This window comes from Poecilia reticulata, chromosome 22 (genome assembly GCF_904066995.2).
Source record: "Poecilia reticulata chromosome 22, P_reticulata-male-v2, whole genome shotgun sequence".
Taxonomy (NCBI): Eukaryota; Metazoa; Chordata; class Actinopteri; order Cyprinodontiformes; family Poeciliidae; genus Poecilia; species Poecilia reticulata.
In genome coordinates, this window is record NC_088851.1 from 9,692,576 (window position 1) to 9,713,403 (window position 20,828).

General features: G+C 40.0%; 1 protein-coding gene across 5 annotated transcripts in view; it reads right to left on the minus strand.

Annotated features, from left to right (window-relative positions):
• The window catches only part of fndc3ba (fibronectin type III domain containing 3Ba), a 104,029-nt gene that overhangs the window by 6,623 nt on the left and 76,578 nt on the right, over nt 1-20,828 (minus strand). For all 5 annotated transcript variants that reach the window (XM_008399218.2, XM_008399215.2, XM_081602983.1 and 2 more), the window contains 11 exons: nt 20,091-20,226; nt 19,750-19,821; nt 18,940-19,058; nt 18,582-18,687; nt 17,223-17,395; nt 16,338-16,451; nt 14,810-14,959; nt 13,148-13,428; nt 9,077-9,295; nt 2,311-2,477; nt 1,300-1,427 (listed from right to left, as the gene is read on the minus strand). In XM_008399218.2, coding sequence (XP_008397440.1) covers nt 1,300-1,427; nt 2,311-2,477; nt 9,077-9,295; nt 13,148-13,428; nt 14,810-14,959; nt 16,338-16,451; nt 17,223-17,395; nt 18,582-18,687; nt 18,940-19,058; nt 19,750-19,821; nt 20,091-20,226 — 1,665 coding nt within the window. The remainder of the gene's footprint in view (nt 1-1,299; nt 1,428-2,310; nt 2,478-9,076; nt 9,296-13,147; nt 13,429-14,809; nt 14,960-16,337; nt 16,452-17,222; nt 17,396-18,581; nt 18,688-18,939; nt 19,059-19,749; nt 19,822-20,090; nt 20,227-20,828) is intronic.

A 20,828-nucleotide genomic window follows, 5' to 3' on the forward strand; every position in this document is an offset into this window, starting at 1 on the left:
TAAAAATCTTTGGCGACATTATTTGAAGGGGTGTGCATAAGCATTACATAACACCTGTCAGAAAGATGAAGGAGTCTTCGTGAACGCTTATGACTGTCATGAAGTGTTATTCGGTGAACGATGACACTTAACGCAAAGCTGACTGTTTTTTTTTATTGACTTTTCATGCAAGTTTTAATTAAATTTTGCATTAAAAGGTTCATTATTTCCTGAATAATGCAGTCGAAACTTTTAATGAACATTCAATGCAACTTTTAGTGCATTAAAAGTGTCATTATTTGCCAAATGAAATGAAATATTTCAACTAGGGGGAACGACGATGTTTCCAACATACCAATAGAGCTACAATGTAATAGTTTGCGTTAGGTGCTAGAATGACAAAGACATTTTTTTTCAAGACTTGAGCTAAAAATGTTAGTCTCTCGATGCACAAAGTTGACCCAAAAGAGTACGTGGGTCGGTACCGCAGCAAAAGATGGTGGCACAAGTTGACTGACATGTGCTACACAAAAAGGCAAAGAGGTTCGTAAAACATGTTGAAAACATTGTATCCTACTACCTCGATCTCAACATTAAGGCATTACTTTGCTATATAAAATCCCAATGCATAAAAGTTTGGGGTTGAAACGCTAAATGGTGAAACGCTCGACCGAGACGAACGCTTCAGCAAGGAAGATAAACGTTCTGGTGAGAAAAAAATAAATCCATCAGTATGCGTCCGATCTCTTCGCACAATTAAATAAACATAAACAGAGACCAGTTGTGCTCGTATCCACATGGTCTGAAAGACTCTGCCGTCTCCCTCCAACCATTCGCTAATCCAATTACAGAAGATGACACAAGGGGGAATATTAATGTCCGTTTCTCTGCTCATCTTTACAGCCGTCACATTTCGACGGGAACTCGAAATCTTTTTCAGCTGCCACAAGTCATTGAAATTCCTGCAGTATCTCTTAGCAAATACCATCACTCAGGGGAAGTGAGTGAACATAAAAAGTGTCAGCATTCATATTTTTTCCTTTCTCTTCCAATATGTAAATTTCTATCGAGGCATGTGTGCGTTTTATTTATCCACGTGCAATTTTGCAGCTGAACGTGTCCCTTCCCATCCGAGGAAGACCAAATTTTAAAAAATCACCACTGAAGATTAGAAATATTTTCCCTATGCAATTCCGGAGAGGTAAGAAAGAATCGAGCAATCAAAGAGAAGCTCTGGACCAGAGAGACGGCGGCTCCCAGCTCCGCCCTTTAAGCTGCACTCTGTTGCACGCGTGTCTTTGTGTGGGGAAAGAGACGAACCTGTTTGTATTCAGACTCGCGCCCCGCCAGCATCTGGAGCACGTAGTTCACAGAGTCTCCTCTCATTGGTGGGACCGTCTCCCATGTCACCTCGCACACGTTCCCCTCCAGCTGGTGAATCCTGGGGGCTGTCGGAACGGAAAAGTGAAGGATTTTAAGAAAATTGGAAACATACCAGTTAAAGTTCTCACTCTGCCAAAAAATCGCAAAACGAATAATAAAATTACAATAAATAAAGCGGCCTCGAGTTGTCTTAATGCAAACCTCAAAGCACAAAAAGTACACTTTTCCTCTGGGAAAACCATCATTTAACACACTGCACTGAAAACTCTTATAATGTCTAGTGCTTTGCGAACAACACCACAAAGTTTTTTACACTTTTGTGATCACAAGAGTATCATTATATTACTCATGCCACCTCCAATGATTAATTGCTTAGTGGATATAAATTGACATGCAGATCAAGTCCATGGGCTGACATGTCTGACCGCACATGCTTTGACTTATTTTGAAGAAAAACACAATAACTAAATCTAATTATTCCAATCATCCACACTGTTGTTACCATGTTGAGGTTTTTTTTTTTTTTTTTTTTTTTTTTTAACAAAACCAACCAATAAACTCTTTCAAAAAAGCTTTAAATAAACAGTAATAATATACAAGAGTGCCGGTTGATCATAATCAATGTTAAAGTTATTGTGTCTATGTTTTATTCAGAATGCTCCGAGTACTTTTATCCACTTCAAGCATTCGACATGCTGAGGGGAGTGACTGTTCATCAGTGCATGAGATAATATCATGTCATTATTGGACGGAAGAGTTGTGATGCTCATGACGTGAATTTTTTTCCTTTTGAAATCTCCTAAACAAATCAGTGGCAGCCTGGCTTAGATGGAGATCAAATCAACAATTGGTATTTTTCATTTGACGCTGAAACACAAGTTAGCTACATTAACTAAACACATTAAAGAAACACAGCTTCTTTTGATTGGAAGATTGAGAGAAGCTTACCCTTGATGGCGGGGGGTAGAGACTTGGTGGTGCAGAAAGTATGTGTGTCGGAGAACGGACCCTCCCCGGCGTCACTGAGTGCCTGTATTCTGAAGCTGTAGCTGCTGGACTCAATCAGTCGTTGGACTTTGTAGGTGTGGCTGGGACCGTGGTAGATCGTCACAAACCTGGGAAACCACGCAGAGGAGAAATGACGAGTGGCCAGACGAAGCAAATAAAACATTTCCGAAACAATTCTTAAGCCAACTGTGGCTGATACAAAGATAGAAGACAGTCGGCTTTACATGAAACTTCTTAAGATACTTTAGATAAGCACAGGTATGCTATATTCTACCTAAACAAATATGTTCTCTATCTAAACCAGTGTTTTATTTAGATTTCTGACCAATAAGAAGAAAATTGTCCCACAGAGCTAGTTGTAGTTGCTAGAGGTCTCAATAGCCATTGCCTATTTCTTTCAAGCTCTGACAATTGCAAATCTCCACAAATCTCCATCATAAGCGATTGTAATTCATTTTAAGCCACCATCTTGGTTTTAAAAACCCCCCCACAACTTTACGTATAGGCCTGTAAAACCAAGAACAGAAGGAGAGAAATATTCCAGGCTGCCTAGCTGAACGGCTTGAAGGAATATAGTAGAGAATCTGTACGTCAAAAAAAAAAAACGTGGATATGAGCTGGAAAGGGGATATTTATCGATGCAATCAGTTTTTCCAGGAAAGAGGCGAGAAATAAAGCAGTGGAAGAGAAAGACGAGTGACGTGCGCACAAAGAAGATGGGTCACACGAGGGGAGTGCGAATAAGAGGATGTGGCAGGGTGAGAGAGGAATGATGAAGGAAGGATATTCAAGAGATGACGAGAAGCTGAATAGAAGAAAAAGAAGCAAGAGGAAAAAAAACAACAAAATGAGATGGGCTCTTTATTAGCTGTACTACAGAAAGATGGAGTACTACCGTCTCAGGCTGATAATGTAGCGTTATTAATTCTTGCACACAAAGCTGAACTGGATCCCTAAACCAAAAACTTACCCAACACAAACAGATTAGAGTTTGAGTTGGAAATATAAACGCATAAAGAAAATGGATGCATCGTCTGGTCCGTCAGGAGCCGTGACCCGTTTGTGTCGATTGCATTAGGCTAAAAGGCAGCGTGTCAAAACAATTAATGCATAGAGCTACTAATGTCACAGCCCAACTCGGTCAATTTGCCAGCACACAGTTAATGTAGCCAACGGCAAACCTTGGTTCAGAGCCAAAGTGCGGTCGTAGCAGCATCTGTTTTGTTCTGCAACGTTTCTGGCTGTAATGAGTTTGGCTTTCGCATTTTGTCTTTTCAAAATGAATCTATAATTCACAAGTTTGAGCCGACGTGCCTCAGCAGTGCTTGCAGACGGTATTTTCTTCTGAATCCATAAATTATGCTTTGGACTCTGATCTTAAAGATCGACAGTTAACAACGCCAGGTGGCGTTTAGAAATCATCTTCGAAATGTAAAACTCATTTTTCAGTTCATGAATTTAGACGGTGATGTTATAATTACTTTTTGCAGGGATACAAATCAGACAGCTATTGTCGGATAATGAGCAGCATAATGACTTGACTCTCAGTTGACGGGAAAAACAAAAAGGTTTCAAATGTACAAAATGTACAAAATCAAATAAAACTGGCTTTAGAATAACTGGTGGTTAAGCAGTAAAACTGCTTTGGTGGGAAAAAAATCCTCTTGGAGGCATTGCAGTGAAGTTGATCACAAACAAAAACACAACAACAAGTCTCTCACTTGTGGGTGTGCATGGCGTCTTTTTAAATTACTTTAAATAATCCACCTGTCAGCCAGGAGTTGAACATTAGAAAAGGGTTGCAGTTCAGATCTAATATGCGCTCCATCTCCATCAGTCAGCAGCTGGACATGTAGCTTCCCTACCTTACATCATCAAAAGTTCTCTTTGTCTCCATTAAGAAAAAATAAATACATAAAAAAACAGAAAAATGATTAAGGTCAAAAACAAACCTAGTTTTTATAAAGCAAAATGGTCCACCGCAGGCATTATCAATACTTTAGGTATATTTTGTGATTAAGTTACGATTAAATCCAGCCAAAACAAATCGCTTGCCAAACACTGATTACGTTGCAAAAAAAAAATATATATATATATCAGCTACAATTAAGATTTGCAACAGAGATTACACTGGGATATTTTCAGCAGACACAGGAAAGTGTGATTATTGGCAACAAACTGTTAAACTTCAAAAAGGCTGAAGGGAAGAAAGACGGAGGCAATGAAACCTTTAGATAAATCCTGGCGATGGATGAAAACATGGACAGGTCAAACGCAGACGCAGCCGACGCAGTGTTTTGTCCACCTGCATTCTTCTTAAGAATCCTTTGTGTTGGATGGTTTAATCCTCCTCTGAACTGTACAACAACCCATTACCGTCTCATCCTTTCAACTCGTAATGTCCCTGGCAGAAGGCCTTTGGGGTAACGCAGATATGGAAAATGGGAACCGAGAAAAAAGCTCTTATAGAGGGAAAACACAGCAGAATTGCGAAAATGAGGGAACATGCAGTAATGGAAGGAATTAACTGGACGCTGGAAGGAAATATAAAAGTACACAAAAAAACAAGAAAAAAAATTGGAAAGGCAATAGGAAGGAAGAGAGAAGTAAAAAGAAGTAAATATTGTGAATATATGACAAAACTATTTTGTCTCGTCTAATACAGTCAAAGAAAAATAAATATGCCTGGATGCACAAGGGAAAAATATGCTGAGAGATGGATAGGAAAACAGATTCTAATGTCTCCCGAGGTTCTGATATTGTAAGCATGCCAACAGATGAAATGAGATTCATAAGCAGGAATTAGATCAGAGGACAATCAGAGAAACAACTAAAGACATTACAGAGGACAGCCAAAGTCAAAAACGATTAATGGAAAATCCCAAATTATATTTGGAGAAACTGCGGCTGGATATTCAAGATATTTGTTTGCAAAGCTCGCAATTTTTGAGCTTTCACAATCTTCTTGGTTGTTTTGAGAATCTCGCGTCTGGTTGCCTTATTAATATTAAAAAAATAAGACAATCATGACAGTTCACTTTGACGCAATGTGATTAGGGAACAAAGGAGGATGTGAAAGAGCCAACTCAATCTGAAGATTGAGTTGTTTTGTACGAAATTCAAAATTTCGTACAAAACATCTCCCGTCATTCACGCAAAATTATAGGTTTTATTTAGGTTGATAAATAATTTTAAAACTTCAATTACCATAAAAAAAATAAAAGAGCACTCGTTTTCTAGGCAGGTTGATATTTCATCTATCTTCGCTGGGCAACAGAAACAATTTTCTCTCGCTATATGTTTTGACAAACAATGTAAGAGTTTCAAAAAAAACAAAAAACAAATTACTTGCTAATATTAAACCAATTCTGGATATGCTGACCAAAAGGAGGGAGATTTTGTTGACTACAATTAGGCCTGTCATGCTAAATTTTGCTGGACGATTGTCTACAAAATTATTGCGATAAACGATAATATTGTTTCAAGACCAAAAGAACACATAACACTGGAACTGATAAACTGAAACAAAACAACCAAAAACAAAAATAAAATGGATTCTCAGTCTCCATTAACAAAAAACGTACTTGAATAAAAAAAACTAAACAACAAAGCCAAAGTGGAAATAAATACTGCATTCAACCAAAAGAGTGCAGATTATGAAGTCTGTATACTATATTGCCCTTCAGTAATCACTAGATTTAAATAGAGAAGATGGGCACATCCGACTATCTAATACAATAGTAAATACTACACGATTTTTTGCCCCTATTTTTCCCTTATGACAATCTTAGATCGTTGACCGATCTAAGATTGTCGTTGATTTCGTAACCGATCATCCTGCAGTGTGTGGTGGGTTACGGTAGATCGTCGTGGCCGCTCCGATTTAAATCAGTGGTTTTCCCCGACTGGGAGCTTCAACACTGAATGTGACAGGTAGCCAATCAGAACGCGCAGATTCTCCTCCTGCTTTCTGAGGGGAAATAACGAGGGGAATCCCAAACAGCTGAAACGGCGCAACCCGAAGTCCAGCGGACATCGGAGATGATATGTGGAAACAACATTAATGTTTATTCAACATTTTGTGCAAAGAATATAGAAATGACAAGGGGAGGAGTTGGAGCTAAATTGCTACCGCAGTTGATAAACTCGTAAGTTTTCAGCTGTTCTTCTTAGCGCAACAAATAGGTTTATAATGATTTTCATTCAGTCCGGACTTTATGCTGACTCTTTCCACATGCATCACAGGCAGATTCTAGTAAAGCGTTGATTAATGCCTGATTTTAAAATTAGTTAACTGGACTTGTAGCCATTATTTTGTGCCCATGTGGCTGGACACCACACGGCACGATAAACCCGATCGAACCATTATACCTAGTATTTCTGTCGGCTAATGTGTCTCAGGTTTTGAAAATGGACCGACAGTCGGCCGACAACTCGTGTAGTGTGCGCTGAATATTACACTAAGGAAATGAGGAAGAGAGGGTCAGTGGAGAGCACCGGAGTTGAGCCTTTTTTCATTCAGTGTCATCCATAGAAAGAAAAAAGGCAGGAAGAGACGATAAAGACGATAATTAAAATGAGGTCGATAGGTTAAATTTATCGTGCGATTAATCGATTTATCGTTTATCGCGACAGGCCTAACTACAATAACATTTTATCACATGGTGCATCTGGCCCTTGCTTGAGTAAAAATACTGCTTCAAAAGGAACCTACAGCGTTTATACATTTAGATGCATCAAAAATGCAAAGGAAATTAACACAGATTTCCCTCATATAAATAGAACTTATTTATAGGATCTGGCCTTCTGGGTTATTAATGTCTACTAGGAAGAACAATCATTTAAATTGTCCAATAGTATTATTTGTACTATTAGTTTTTGCTGAGGGGGAAAAATATTTTTTCTGAGAAAAGAAAGAAAGTTTGAATTCCTTCCTATTTCAGTCAAGCACTCCTCAGATTCCATTCATGGACACAATAGTTCTGAAATATATGGAGGAAGCAGCTTAAGATGCCCATTGTGTCTTTTCTTGTTTTTTCCATTTTGTGTCTTAATAAAAAACATGCTTTGGCCTCCAGAACACATGTATGTGAATTTATCAAAACATTTATCATTAGGTTTAATGAAATATTCTTTGGAATTTCAACATTTTGCACCTTTACGGTCATTCCTTTCTTAGATACTAACGTACAGAGGAATTTCAAATTAGATCAAAAAAGTTCATTTAATTCAGTCATTCTGATCCAAAAGCAAAACTAGATTCATTACAAAGTGAAATATTTAAAGTGTTCATTTGCATTAATTGTTGTAAACATGGCCTACAGCTAAAGAAAACCCATCATTTTTTTTCTGAAAATCCTAATATGTAGAAATTGAAAAAAACATAAAATGCAATAGAGCACATAATTAAAGGCTGTTGTACTTCTCGCATAGAAAACCACAAAACCTTTTTGTTGGAGTTAGCTGTTCACATACAACTTTTAGTGGAAAGTTGTGCGAAAGGAAAAAAAAAACATATGCTGCAAAACTTATGCCAGAAAAGGTTCAGAATACATTACTATGTATTCCAAAGTAATTTTAACATTGATATGTGCTCACTTAACTTATCTTAGACGTCTTAGAAAATGTTGGGGCAGTAACCTAAACGCTAGAGTTGAGCATAATCTAGTATAAATAACTCGATAAAAGTGCAAATTTTCTGATAACCCTTCGTGTTTTGCTTGTAATAGCAAATCCCTTATGTCGGCAAATGTGTGCTAATAACTTGTTTGAGCACATTTAATTGCCGCAAATAATTATGCACACAGACGGAGTTCAACACAGGGTTAGAAGCCCCTTTTAGACACACAGTCACCAAGACAGTCAGAAAGGGGTAAACAGAACAATCTGGGCACCAAAAGCAGCTTCCATTTAGACAGCAAATGTGACTGTGCATGTTTGTATTTGCTGGTTCTGTCATTTATATGCAAAAAATGTGTGTCATGCAGAGGTGAACAGATCACAGCCAGTTCTTTATGTCCCCATCTGTTGCCGTATGCGCTTCTGTCCCATTCCAGGGTTGCCAAGACACCTGGATGCCAACTCGGTGCCAGCCACGGTAATCCTGAGAGGTAGAGGCTTCTAACACTCTCCCCTCCTGTTCAGTCGGCTAATCATCACTCTTTGTTTTTTTCTGTCTCACCAGTGTCTAGCCAGTTGGTTAAATGGAGGGTTGATTATTGGAGGCTGTTTTGCAGCTGGTCACAAATGCCCTCAACATGATTACTCCTCAGTACATGTAGTTAGTGGCCATATACACACACACACACCTGCACGAGTACCTCAGACTACACGTGTTACACTCACGTTCCCTCAGCTTCCTCAAGCTGCGATTCTGTCTGCAGTATTGACCGAGGTCTTGATTTACTGTGTTGGATAACTCAGGGGTGAGGAGAAAATGAGTGTGCAGTGTGGCCGAAAAACAAGGAAAACATCAATTTCTCTGAAATCGCTCGTCATGAATGATATATAAATGCAGTTAAAAAAAAATTAAAAATGCAAGTAATTTACAAAACATAAGAAAAGCGAATAACAGAACTTAACCAGATTCCCAAATCGTTTAACTGATGAGCTTCCCAAATGGTATTTGTGGATTTAGCTGACCGCAAAAAGTTACCACTTTGAACACAGGTGTAAATCTACGTGTTTGTGTGTTTGTGCACGCCACCTGTGGTTCTTGTCTTCCATTTGTAGTGTGTAGACCACGTCTTCAGAGAGCAGGGCGCGTGTGTGTCCGGCGTTCTCGCCCCATTTGAGCTTCAGGCTCTGAGGGCCTGCGGCGGAGCATTCGAGTGGGGGCGGGGCCGGAGGAAGGGGGCGGGTCCTCGCTACCAGCAACGGACTCAGAGGACCAAAGCCAATGGCGTTCACCGCTTGAATCTGCAGACTGAAAGGTAATAATGATGAGTTGGTGAGAGATGTCATCATGCACTGTAAAAACTGTCAACGGAAATTTACTGTTAGGCAACATACAGGGGACTCAATAAGATAAATACAGTATTATTATCCAGATCTGAGGTGAAATATTAAATCAGTGATCAATAGCCAACTACTGGCTATTCATCATGTGCCATTTTCATGTGCACATTATGTTGTTGATCAATGAATGGTACATTTACTGTACTGGCTGTTGAAATTTCTGTCAATGGCCTAGAAATTAATGGAAATATGTTGTGTATCAAGTCGTCAACGAGTCGCATCAGAACAGAGAGCAAAGATGCTAACATTAGCCTAGCATTTCAGCGAACCTGCTCCGCATGAAAACAGCAGCAGGACAAGAACCCAAGTTGTTGGTTAAATTTGTACAATCATGGTTACTTAGAAGCTTTATTGCACTGTAAAGCTTCTAAGTAACCATGTATATAAACTGTTTTGATAAACAGATTTTTATCGTAGAATTAGCGTCTGGAAATTATGCGATTTTATAATGGAGGGAAAAAATATTCTAATGGGAACTTCCCCAATAAAAAAAAAAAAAAAAAAAAAAAAACGACATTAAAATATTAGTAGAAACAAAGATATCTTGAGTCTATGGGCTTACAGCAGTTGCACATGAAAACGTTGGGAAATATATGAACCATCGAACCGAACCCTGTAAGCTGCAGGCCCATTTGTCTAATGGCGAGGTAAATTTTCTGTGAAGAGGTTTTCACCCATTATCAGCCCCCTATTACAACTTAATGCACTCTCCAACATGAAATCCAAATGTGCCAACCATTTCTGGCCACTTTCCTTCTATAAATGTCCTCAAAAGAAAAAAAAACACAACTGATGGGCAATACATTACATGAGGAATAGGACAATTTTTTATTTTTTATTTCAGATGTTACAGGGAATTTGTGTAATGTAATCATCAAGATTGTTTAGACAGAGACGTGCCTTTCTTGGAAAAAAAAAACAAAAAACTCTGCTAGCATCTAAGAGCACATAGACACACGTAACCACAGCTAATTAAAAAGAACCAAGAAATAGATTTCCCCTCTTCAAACTCCTCTGCGGCTCACTTCTCAGAATCCCCCCTCGTTTCCTCGCTCTTCGTCCTGCGATGTCTGATCAGCCGATTAGCACCTCTGCTAGAGGGCATATAGGTTCTGACATTTAACTGTTGATTTTTCATAACAGTAACCTTTTCTTGCAGCTAAGTCAAGTAGAAGGAAAAAGGGCAATATGTATTCATTCACTGGGCTGTTAAGCACAAGGATAAACTGTGATGAGAGGCTGTGAGGAAGAAGGAGAAACAACGAGAGAACACCTAAGACCCGGGGCTTTCGTACCTGATGTTCAGAGGTTTGCATCTTTAAGTCAAAGGTAGAGAAAAACCTGTCTTTTTCAATACATTTGCTCAGAAACAACAACAAAAAAGCAGCTCTGCACAAACAATTGCATGCCTTAACAAATAAGTTACTTTCGTTACAGACAATGACCTTGGGAAAACGACGTTGGCAGTGCAATAAGAAAATGGCAAATAAGCAGAGAAATGACTTGACTTGCTGTCTGGTTCAAATCGCTGTGGGGATTTTAAAAATTGCTGTGTTAAAGTGTCATGTCGCGTGAAATTAAAATAGAAACCTCTTATGTCAAAGACTGAAAAAGTAGTTTTTTTTTCTAAATTACATTAATGCTGTGGTCACATTACCTTCTCGATGCAAATTACACAATCATCAAAGCAGTGGAAGTTCTGCCTGCTTTCCGCTTAAAACCTGATTAATCATAAAAGTGCCTTCTGCTAAAGCAACAAAACTTTAAAAACAAGAGAAGAGCTTCGTCCTGGAAATCTGCACCGTTTGTTTGGCAAAGGTAGAAGAGAGAAACCCATAACACGGTCGTAGGAGACCCCCAGTGTTGTCAGAGAAAGCATTTATTGTGGCGCTTTCGCAAGGCTGTGCAAATAAAATATGAAGCACCTACACACACACACACGCACACACACACACACACACACACACACACACACACACACACACACACACACACACACACACGGTGTCTGCAACAACAAGAGTTACGATCCGTAGGCCTCCAGAAAACAACTCGCAGGTACACTCACCCTCAAATAAACACACGCGCTGTGTTCTGGCTCAGCGGCAGCCCTTATGCAAGAGATCGGTGGTACATGGGGACAAAAACAACCGCCGAGTGAAAACAGTGGGGTGTGTGATTATCCTGCTTCTTCGCTGCTCCCCACCTCATTGCAGCATTATTTCTCAGTTTTTTTGTGTGGTTTTTTTTTAAAAATCACAATTCTAAGAACTTCCACCACATTTTGTAGGTGTGTGCACAAAAACACAACAGCTTTCACATGATGACCAGGTCATTAGATCTTACCAAACGCTTTGCAACAAGTTGCTTTGACAGGTTAAGGTGTGGGGATGTTGTGGAGTTTTCCGATTCTTTAACAGCTGTGTGGGTAGAGAGTTGTGAAGCTTTTACCCATTTTTTTTTATTCATTTTTTTACAAAACTCCTTGCAAAAAGGAACAAATTATTTTTGTAAGGAACAAATGCTGCCATGTTGCAGACTTTCTGTGAAGAGATGACTAGTCTTACTTGTCAGTGGTCATAATGTTATGGCTGATGCATGTGTACATCAGGAGGGGAGGAGAGGTGCACAGAAGGATCACAACATTGGCTGGCATAAAGGATGACTAAGTACCCGTTTACTGCTGCTTGGTTACAAGAAATGTAACATCACAGTTCATGAAAATACCAAACAGGCAACTTTCAGATTCGGTCTATAAATACCATCTACAGTATCCAATTAAACCCAACAGCAGATGGTTTACAAATCATTAACCCAAATGCAAAGTAATGCATCAAGTAACGGGCTTCCAAAGAGACCGCTACAAGCTTTTTAACATGTTCATGCATCAATCTGGCAGCATTGCACAATCGCCACACACCAGATCCCGTTACTCGTGTTTGCATGAAAACATGAAAAAGGAAAGTTTGTTCTTCAAGTCTCTCGATTGCCATAACTGTTCACACAAGCAAAGATCGCCGTTTGATGGTGCAAGAGAGCGATGTGCTCAGTTTGACTTCTAAGAGCTCCCTTCACACCGTTTCTGATCTTGAAATGAATTTCAGCACATCTAATAATGCATTTTAGTTATATCTATTTTTGTGAAACGTCAAGTCCTCGTCACATATCCCAAGGTATGCAAGTCACTTCTCGTGCCTTTTGTTCAGAGTGTGTAATAAACACTAATAAACGTGTAATAAACACTTTGGTTGCCTGGCCATCTGGGAATGAAAGGGAAGTGCTCTTTGCTGCAAGTGCCTCCAAATAGATATTAGCTTAATTTAATTAGTAGACGGATTGGATTCTCCTTTCTGGAGCGACATCACTAGTGAACAACACTGAATATTCATCGGCACAGACAGAGTGTCCACATAGCACAGCATGAGACCACATAAAGCCATCACTGCATCATTGCTGCAATATCTGAGAAGCGAAGCGGAAATTTAGCAGAAGCAGTAGTGCATTTGTGTGATTTAAGTGGCTTTGTTGAGTTTTTCCAACATTTCCTCACACACAAAAAAAAAATCTGTAGTAGCCAGGATTATGTTGGGGTTAATCAGATCTGCACACACCAAAACAAAATAAGCAAAAAATATAAGACTAAAAACAATATATATTTTTTAAGTTTAAAATTCATGACAAACTTTCAAGCAACTCCTGAATGTGCCGATTCTACTCGAGATCAGGGCTCTGCGGCATAATGTCGGGAGCGAACGGTTACCTGTACTCGGTGTCTGGCTGCAGGCCCGTGATGGGGTGACTCGTCCCCGATTCCACGGTGACGGTTTGACCGTCTACAGAGATGATGTAGGAGGAGATCTCCGAACCGTTGCTGCTTGGCGTCTCCCACTTCAGGAGGAGGCAAGTGGACGAGGAGTAACCCGCCTCGGAGGACGTCGGGAGGTCCAGGAGAGTGAGGGTGGAGACCTGGTCGGGATGCGTCGCCGGGGTCCGGAAACTCGCCCTCTCGCTGTATGGACCAGCGCCAGCCTGATTCACCGCCTGAGCAAAACACAGAAGCACAGGAAGATGAGAGAGATGAACAGCATAAAGGGAATATCTGGGAGTGAGAGATGGGATGGTGGGACTCCGTTATTGATGAGGAAAGTTGTTAATGGTGATATTTTAAGAACGCTACCATCAACTGGCGAAGACCAAAAGAATGTGGAAAATGTTTTGAAGAAATGCACAGCTTTAAAGTGAGCAGCTGGATGAATTCAAATAAAGAGCTTATTTGTAACTACAGAGGTGTCTAACATTGATTTATATTTACCTGGATTTACCTGCAGTGGCTTGTTATAGTCCAGCTAATGGTCTCAAACAAGTTTAAGCAAACAGAAATTTGCCGGCTGAAACAGGGCAAAATGTTTCTATTTTGATATGCATTTTTTTTTCTGGTTAAATCTTAAAAGTCCTTAAAGTTGAACCAAAAAAACAAACAAAGAAAGACCAGCAGAGGTAATGTTTGCATACATACTGTAGCTCTTGGGCTTTTACCATGTCAATGTGCTATATTGAGATAGTATGTGGTAGAGCACTAGAAAGAGGAGCATTTGTGAAGTGGAAGGAAATGCATACATGTTTGTTTGTTTTTTTTAACAGAAACAAAAAGTTCACGTGAACAACTTGAAAAACTGAGTTTCCCCACAATAACTTAGCTAAAAACCAGTAGGTCAATTTAAGTGTCAAATAGGAAAAGGAGACTTTAAAGGAGTAAGAGGCTACTCATTTTTGCCGACTGTTCCTGTACAATCGCCGTCAAAAAGGCCTGAGGTTATTGCTCACTTAAAGACAGAACGCCATGTTCCGTGTAAGATCAACCGAGTTTAGAGTCAGTCATGATTCTTTCTTGCATGTTCTCTTAAGAAACCAAAAAGGGGAACAAGTTAGCGCAAAGCACATTCTGTAATGCACAGAAACTCAGTAAGACATCACATGAGCACGCAGGCAGTGATGCTGACTGCCAGCTGACCCTGTGATGTCCAAGTGTTATAAATGAGCCAATAAAGAAAGGAGCCATAAAACATGCTCTTATTGAATTCAAAGCTACAGACGCCCGTTTAGGCGCGTGTGTGTTTGTGAGCTTGTCAGATAAATACACACTCACAGAATATGAGAATGAATATTCACACTGTGGTTATTTATGCGCCAGATTAAGAATTGCAGCACAAATTGAATCGGCCATCATCCCTGGTCACATGTCTCTATTTTGTGTTTACGCTTTTGAAGCTCCTTCAGGGTTTTTCATGCCGTGCAGGTTTCTGCAATTATGTCCAGACGAAGCCTCCGCACGGTTCCCCTGTTTGATCTCAGCCTTTGCCTCTTTGGGTTTCTGTCATGTCCACAGATCTACTATGCAAGCGCAGCTTTCGCTTTCCGTTACCTGTAGCCTGCAGCAGTAATCCGTAGCAGGCGTCAGGTCTGACAGTTCGCACTGTGTGGCGGAGCCGCAGTAAATGAGCTCCCAAGGTTCGTCCTCCTTCGCCCACTCCAGTCGATACTCCGAGATGTCCGTCCCCGAGCCCTCGGGGCTCTGCAGCACACAGAAACACGCGTTCAGCTTACAGAACCTCTGGAAACCTGACATTAACCTATTCGGATCTGACGCCTGGTATGAGTGGTGTTGTTTTTCAAGTCGAATTAACCTTTTGTTTATAAGCATCGATGGATGTGAGGGACAAGGTTAGTAATTTCCAATAAAAACGGAGTGCATTTTCTGAGTCCAGGAAGTACATTTTGCAGTCACTGAATAAATAAATAAAACTGAAAAGTCCCCCCCCCCCCCCCCCAGTAATTCAAAACTGGATATTGTATAACTTCATTATATTTATGTCCAATAACACATTTTCCATTATTCCCGTCTATTCCAATAATTATGACTTGCAACTTATGAACACCAAAAAAATTTTTTCTTTCAAAAAATATTTGAATATTACAAGAATATAAAATGTATGAAAAGGCTCTCAGACAGTACTCAGAAACAGACCAATTTAGTTTAGTAAGCAATGACCTTTCGTGGCTTTTATTTAACAGCTTTTTGTCATTTCTTCTCCTGGTACTCAGAAGAGAGTTTGCGGTTATTAATTTTGTCTGAAAACAGCATAACAACATCACAGTGTAAATTTTTATTATATTAAATGCAACATTTCTGAGTCACACAAGGCTATTTAAAATAAAGCCTGCCGAATTTTATTCACATCCTGTAAAAGGTTCCAGGAAGCGAAACTAATAAATGGCAAATCTGAACAATTAAAAGATCCCTATGTGGGATTCCACATGGGTGTGTGCTGGAGCCAAAGTTACTTTTATTTAGTTTTGTATGCAAATTGTCAAAATTAGTTTTGTCTGTTGATATTCCCAATATATTTTTGCTTTTGTAAAATAAAATGGATCAGGTTATGGACACGGTGAGATAATAATGCATTAATATTAACTTAACACTAAATATATATTTGATATCTGAATTCATAATAAACATTTTTAAAAAGGTCATTAGAGTTGTGATTTATATTACCATAAACATGTCAGCAGATCCCGTTGGGTTTGCATTTCATCCTCCTACTCTGTGCTCAGCTAATGCTGCTGACCTACTAATCCACTCTCTCTCCATCTATTTTGTGTCTTTGAGGTGAGAAAAAAAAGTCTGATTATGATGGAAGCACTGCTGGGTAATCCATGTTGCAATTTCATACTTGGCTGCTTCTGATACATTTGCTGCATTCTTGAGAAGAATCAATAAAAATGGCTGAAAGTCAAAGTAAAAGGAGTAAAATTCTGCATACATCACTTTAGCTGATGCATGCAGATATATAAATAAAAGAGTCTTCAATTATCTTTAGAAATCTTAAGGAAACCAATCTTCTGGTTGGTTCTTCTTAGCATGTTAAGCTCCATGATTGCATTTTCCTCACCTCCCAGTTGAGCGTCACGCAGGTGTTACTTGTGAGCGTGATGAGCGGCGCCCCACATTGGCCAGGAGGTCCAGCTGCGGTCGTCACTTCTGTCGGCTCAGAATATGGCCCGAACTAAAAGAAACACACCAACAAAATTTTTTTTAAATATTTTTTTGAATTTACAATCAATTATTGTTTTTCAGTTTTTTTGTTTTCCATTTTGGATCACAAGACTAAAATGTTTGCCATTTCAAATATCTAACATTTTTGTCATTTACACACTGCTACAGTGAAAATTTTCGAAACTGATCTAACACAAATTTGACAAAAGACTCACAGTTCACTTCAAGTATGCGAGCAGCACGTGCATGCTGGTCTTTTTATCTGTTAATGTGTTTTGATGCATTTGTCCAAGGGCCTGCAACTTGAACTTTCTGCAACAGCTCTTAATTTTGGCGAAAACTTATAAAGAATCAAAGGTCATGTAGCATATGCAACTCTAAACAAGTGTCATTTAGCTGGACTGAAGACAAAAATGGCTTGCGAGATTGTAAAGGCTGCAGATAACAGAACTAATTCAACCTTTGAGTCAATAGATGATCAATCAGGCCTTATAGTCGCCCTGTGGAACCGATAAGCTTCTCAGAGCAACACTGGGTAATCCGGCTAGGAAAGTAGGACCGAATTACATGGAACCCTGCTTCTCTGGCATGTTTCCTTATTATTTTATAAGCTATAATTGATCCAATGTGCTGAATTAACTGAGTGGAGATAAGAAAAAGAGCCATAAAATGCATTAAAAAAAACCTGCCTTTGAGGTCCCCGTTTCACAGAAATGTAATGTGTACTATGTTATCGCTTATGCTGCTGCCAACATAAGCAATAGGCAAGTGAGTTTCTCACCCCGGCTTCGTTGGTTGCCCTTAGCCGGAAGCTGTACGTCGCACCAGGAAGCAAACTAGCAACTGTGCACTGCAGCTCCGGGCCGTGGTACACTTCTGTTGGCTTCGCTTCTCCCTCACTCATCTCCAGGCTGTACACACACTCTTCACACACTCCCTCACAGGCAGGGGAATCTAGAATCATATCACGGGACGAATCGGAGACAAAAGAGGCATTTTTAAATATGTACGATCAAATGGAATAAATTTTAAGTAATCCTTGAAGAAAGTACATATATTGTGCCTTGCAAGAGTATTTGTAATCCCTTGTACATGCTTCCCCTCTTGTCAAGTTAAAATCACAAACTTTAAAGAAAATGGCTTAAAAACTTTATATACTGTACAAATGAAAATCTGAAATGTGTGACACAGATTTGCATTTAGCCTCCAATGCTTATTTATTTTCAGTCACTTTTAGCCGTGGTTACAGGTGCAAGACTTTTTGGTGTGAACAAGTTCTGCACACGTATTGTGACTGAATTTATTTTCTGTTTTTGCAAAATAAGCCTGGACAGAAAATGTTTGAAAAGATAAAAATCTATGTATATTTTGGACTGATGGGACTTATATTCCAGAGAGATTTATAGTCCAGAAGATATTGTGACTGCTTTGGATTTTCTTTTAAGTAAAAGAAGTAATTTAAATGTCTAAAACATTTGTAAACCATGCATCCTCGGCCCTTAACTTCAAGCAAGTTTGTGGTAGCAATCTGTAAATTTGTAAAGTTCAGGGGATAGGAATACTTCTGCAAAGCGCCGTACTGTAGCATGTTCAGGGTTTTAATTGAACACTCATTGGGTCATTTAAGATTGTGATTGCATCGGAGTAGCTGAGCGATCAGCAGTTTTTTTTCCCCAGGCGCCATCTGTTTCAGTTTGCTTGCAGAGGGATGAAAGCGGCCAACGACCAGGCACCAGGGGGATACCCTCCGGCGCATTATTTCTGACCTTCAGCCCAACCAGTAATTGCGGCAGCACTGCCTGCATCTGAACTGATTAGAGATGTGACCAGCTGTATCAGACTGGTTAAAGAAAGAACTTCCTCAGCACTGCACGCTGCAAAGCCTCTTTGGCTGCCAACAGATAACGGCGCTAATCTGCAATAATTGGCCGGCATTACGAGAGTTGGCCTGGATATGAGGGGAGGGTTAGGCAGTTAATGGGCAAAATAGGAGCTCGATTAGGCTAAAAAGGGGTTGACTTGGTTTATATTAGAGCTGGCCAGCAGAACGCATTTGGCAGCCAGGAGGCAATTTCATTGCTTTTTGCGAAAAGCGTAAATAAAGCTAAACGCCCGCGTATACGTGTCCGTCTGGACTCACTCCATTCTAACTGGACCTCCTTGTGTTTGGCTTTCCCAACGATCCGCGGCGCCTGACAGGGTCCTGGTGGGACACTTGATGTACGGACCGGAACACAAATGGTGCACTGTCAAAGAAAAAAAAAAAAGAGAAGAAATTAATATATGAGGAATATCCAATTTTACCGCTAAGAGTGATGTGAAAGGATTGCTTGCAAGTATGTCAGCACATTTCCAAAAACCAACAAAAAGCTCATTTTTAGCCAACGTGGACCCTGGATTTTATAGACTTAGGCCTCAATTGTGTTTTTAGCCCAGTAGTGACCAGGCCAATCCAAAGTTGATCTGTCACTGCAGTGAAGTGTGTGTGCGTGTCTTACCGGGCTGTGTCCTCCCGTGGTGATGCTACATACACGTAGGCTGTAAACGGTTCCCGGTGTCAGTCGCTCACACACACATTCTGTCGCGGGGCCGCTGTACGCCACCTCCCACTGGCTCGCTACTCAGCATCAAAAACACACACGCAAACACACACAGCGCAGAACACACAATTACAACACTTGTCACATTCATGTGGAAGATTGCGCACAATTAATCCCCTGCTGTTTTGTACCCGTCTTCGTAGTCAGACTGCAGATATTGTCCCAACGTCACATTATCCCGTTTATGCCTACATGATATTTTCTTTTTTCGCGCGTCGATTTTTAAACCGTTAATGGGAAGTGCATGCTGTGAAAGGCAGCACTTTAAAAAAAATAAAGTATTGAAACAACATCTTTCATGTACACTGAGCTAATTAAATATTTTTTCACATATTAACTGGAGGTAGCAGTCGCATGTTTACTGGTCAGTTTTTTCTTAATTATTCAAGTAATGGATTCTCAGCATCTGCCTCCGTTTCAAACATTTAATTCTTTGCAACTCTAAGAACGTTTTCATCCAACGCTCCACTTCAATGGAAATAAAAACTTTATGTATGTAATATTCCATTGATTTCCTTGAAGTTCAGACTGATTTAACCTAGAGGATTGCTGTACTCCTGCTGTACAGTCAACACTGCGTTAAACCGATGACATTTGTGGGTGGAACAAAAAAAAGTATAATTTTATAAAGTGAATAATACATATAAATACATAGATTTAGAAAAAGATAAAAAACAAACAGCGGTTTGTCTTATGTGTTACACGTACCTTCGGAGCATCCTTCAGAAATCTCGAGGAGGTAAGTCAGGGCCTCTGAGCCCCCGTTGTCCAGGGGTGGATCTGTAGGAGCAATTAATAATAAATGGGTTTTAGTTATCATGGAATCCACTGGATCATAGTACATATTGCATTAATACAAGACAAAAGTAAAGATATGTCATGAGAAATATCATTTATCCGCTTTGTTTTGTGAGCCACAAAACACATTAGAGACAAGAATGGCTCATAAATGCAATTTCTATTGGACCCATGCAGTTCATATACATCTCAATATGCCCATGTAACTGTATAAGTACGTGTTTGAATATTTGAACGGGTCCAACAATTACCCCATGTGATGGTGAAGCCGTAAGGTGTCACTCCGGTGACCCTGGGTGTCGACGGAGGGCCGGGTTTGTCTGGATTGGTGGTGCAAACCAACACTTCACTGGGGCTGCTTTTTCCTTCCACGTTTGACGCAATCAGCTGCACAAAGAGAGAACGGAGAGTTAAAAAACAAGGCGGGGAGAAGCCTGGCAACGAGTGAGTAGACAATGAAAATAAGGACGGCGAACAAAGAAAGCAAGTCGAGGGGATAAACGAAGGGAGAAATCTTATCAAAGGGGAAAGTGACTCTTCTGGAAAAATAGCTGCCATTACAATCTGCTCCTTTTTTCCTGCTCTTCTCTTCCTTCTCTTGCTTTTATCTCCTTACTGTACTCCCTTCCAATTTGACAATCAATTTCTTTTATTCCCAACACATTCACACTGGATGAGAAGTACTGTAGGGGGCGGCCTGTGCAAAAGAGCCCTGAATCGCCTCTTTGCACGTGTCACCGTGTCCTCAGACATCAGAAGCCTTATCTACCCGTCTGCATGAAAGCACATTTGGGAGTGTTATTGGAGATGATTGCACCATAAAGGACATGCAAGCGCACTTACAGGGACGAACCGCTGGTACATTATGTTTCACAGTGTCCCCACATTATGGATAGTTTTCATTGGGGCTTTTAGGGAACTTGATAGATAGATAGCTGCTGGATTGTCTCGTTTCCCCTTTGTAAACGGCAGGCGATTTGTAGCGGCAA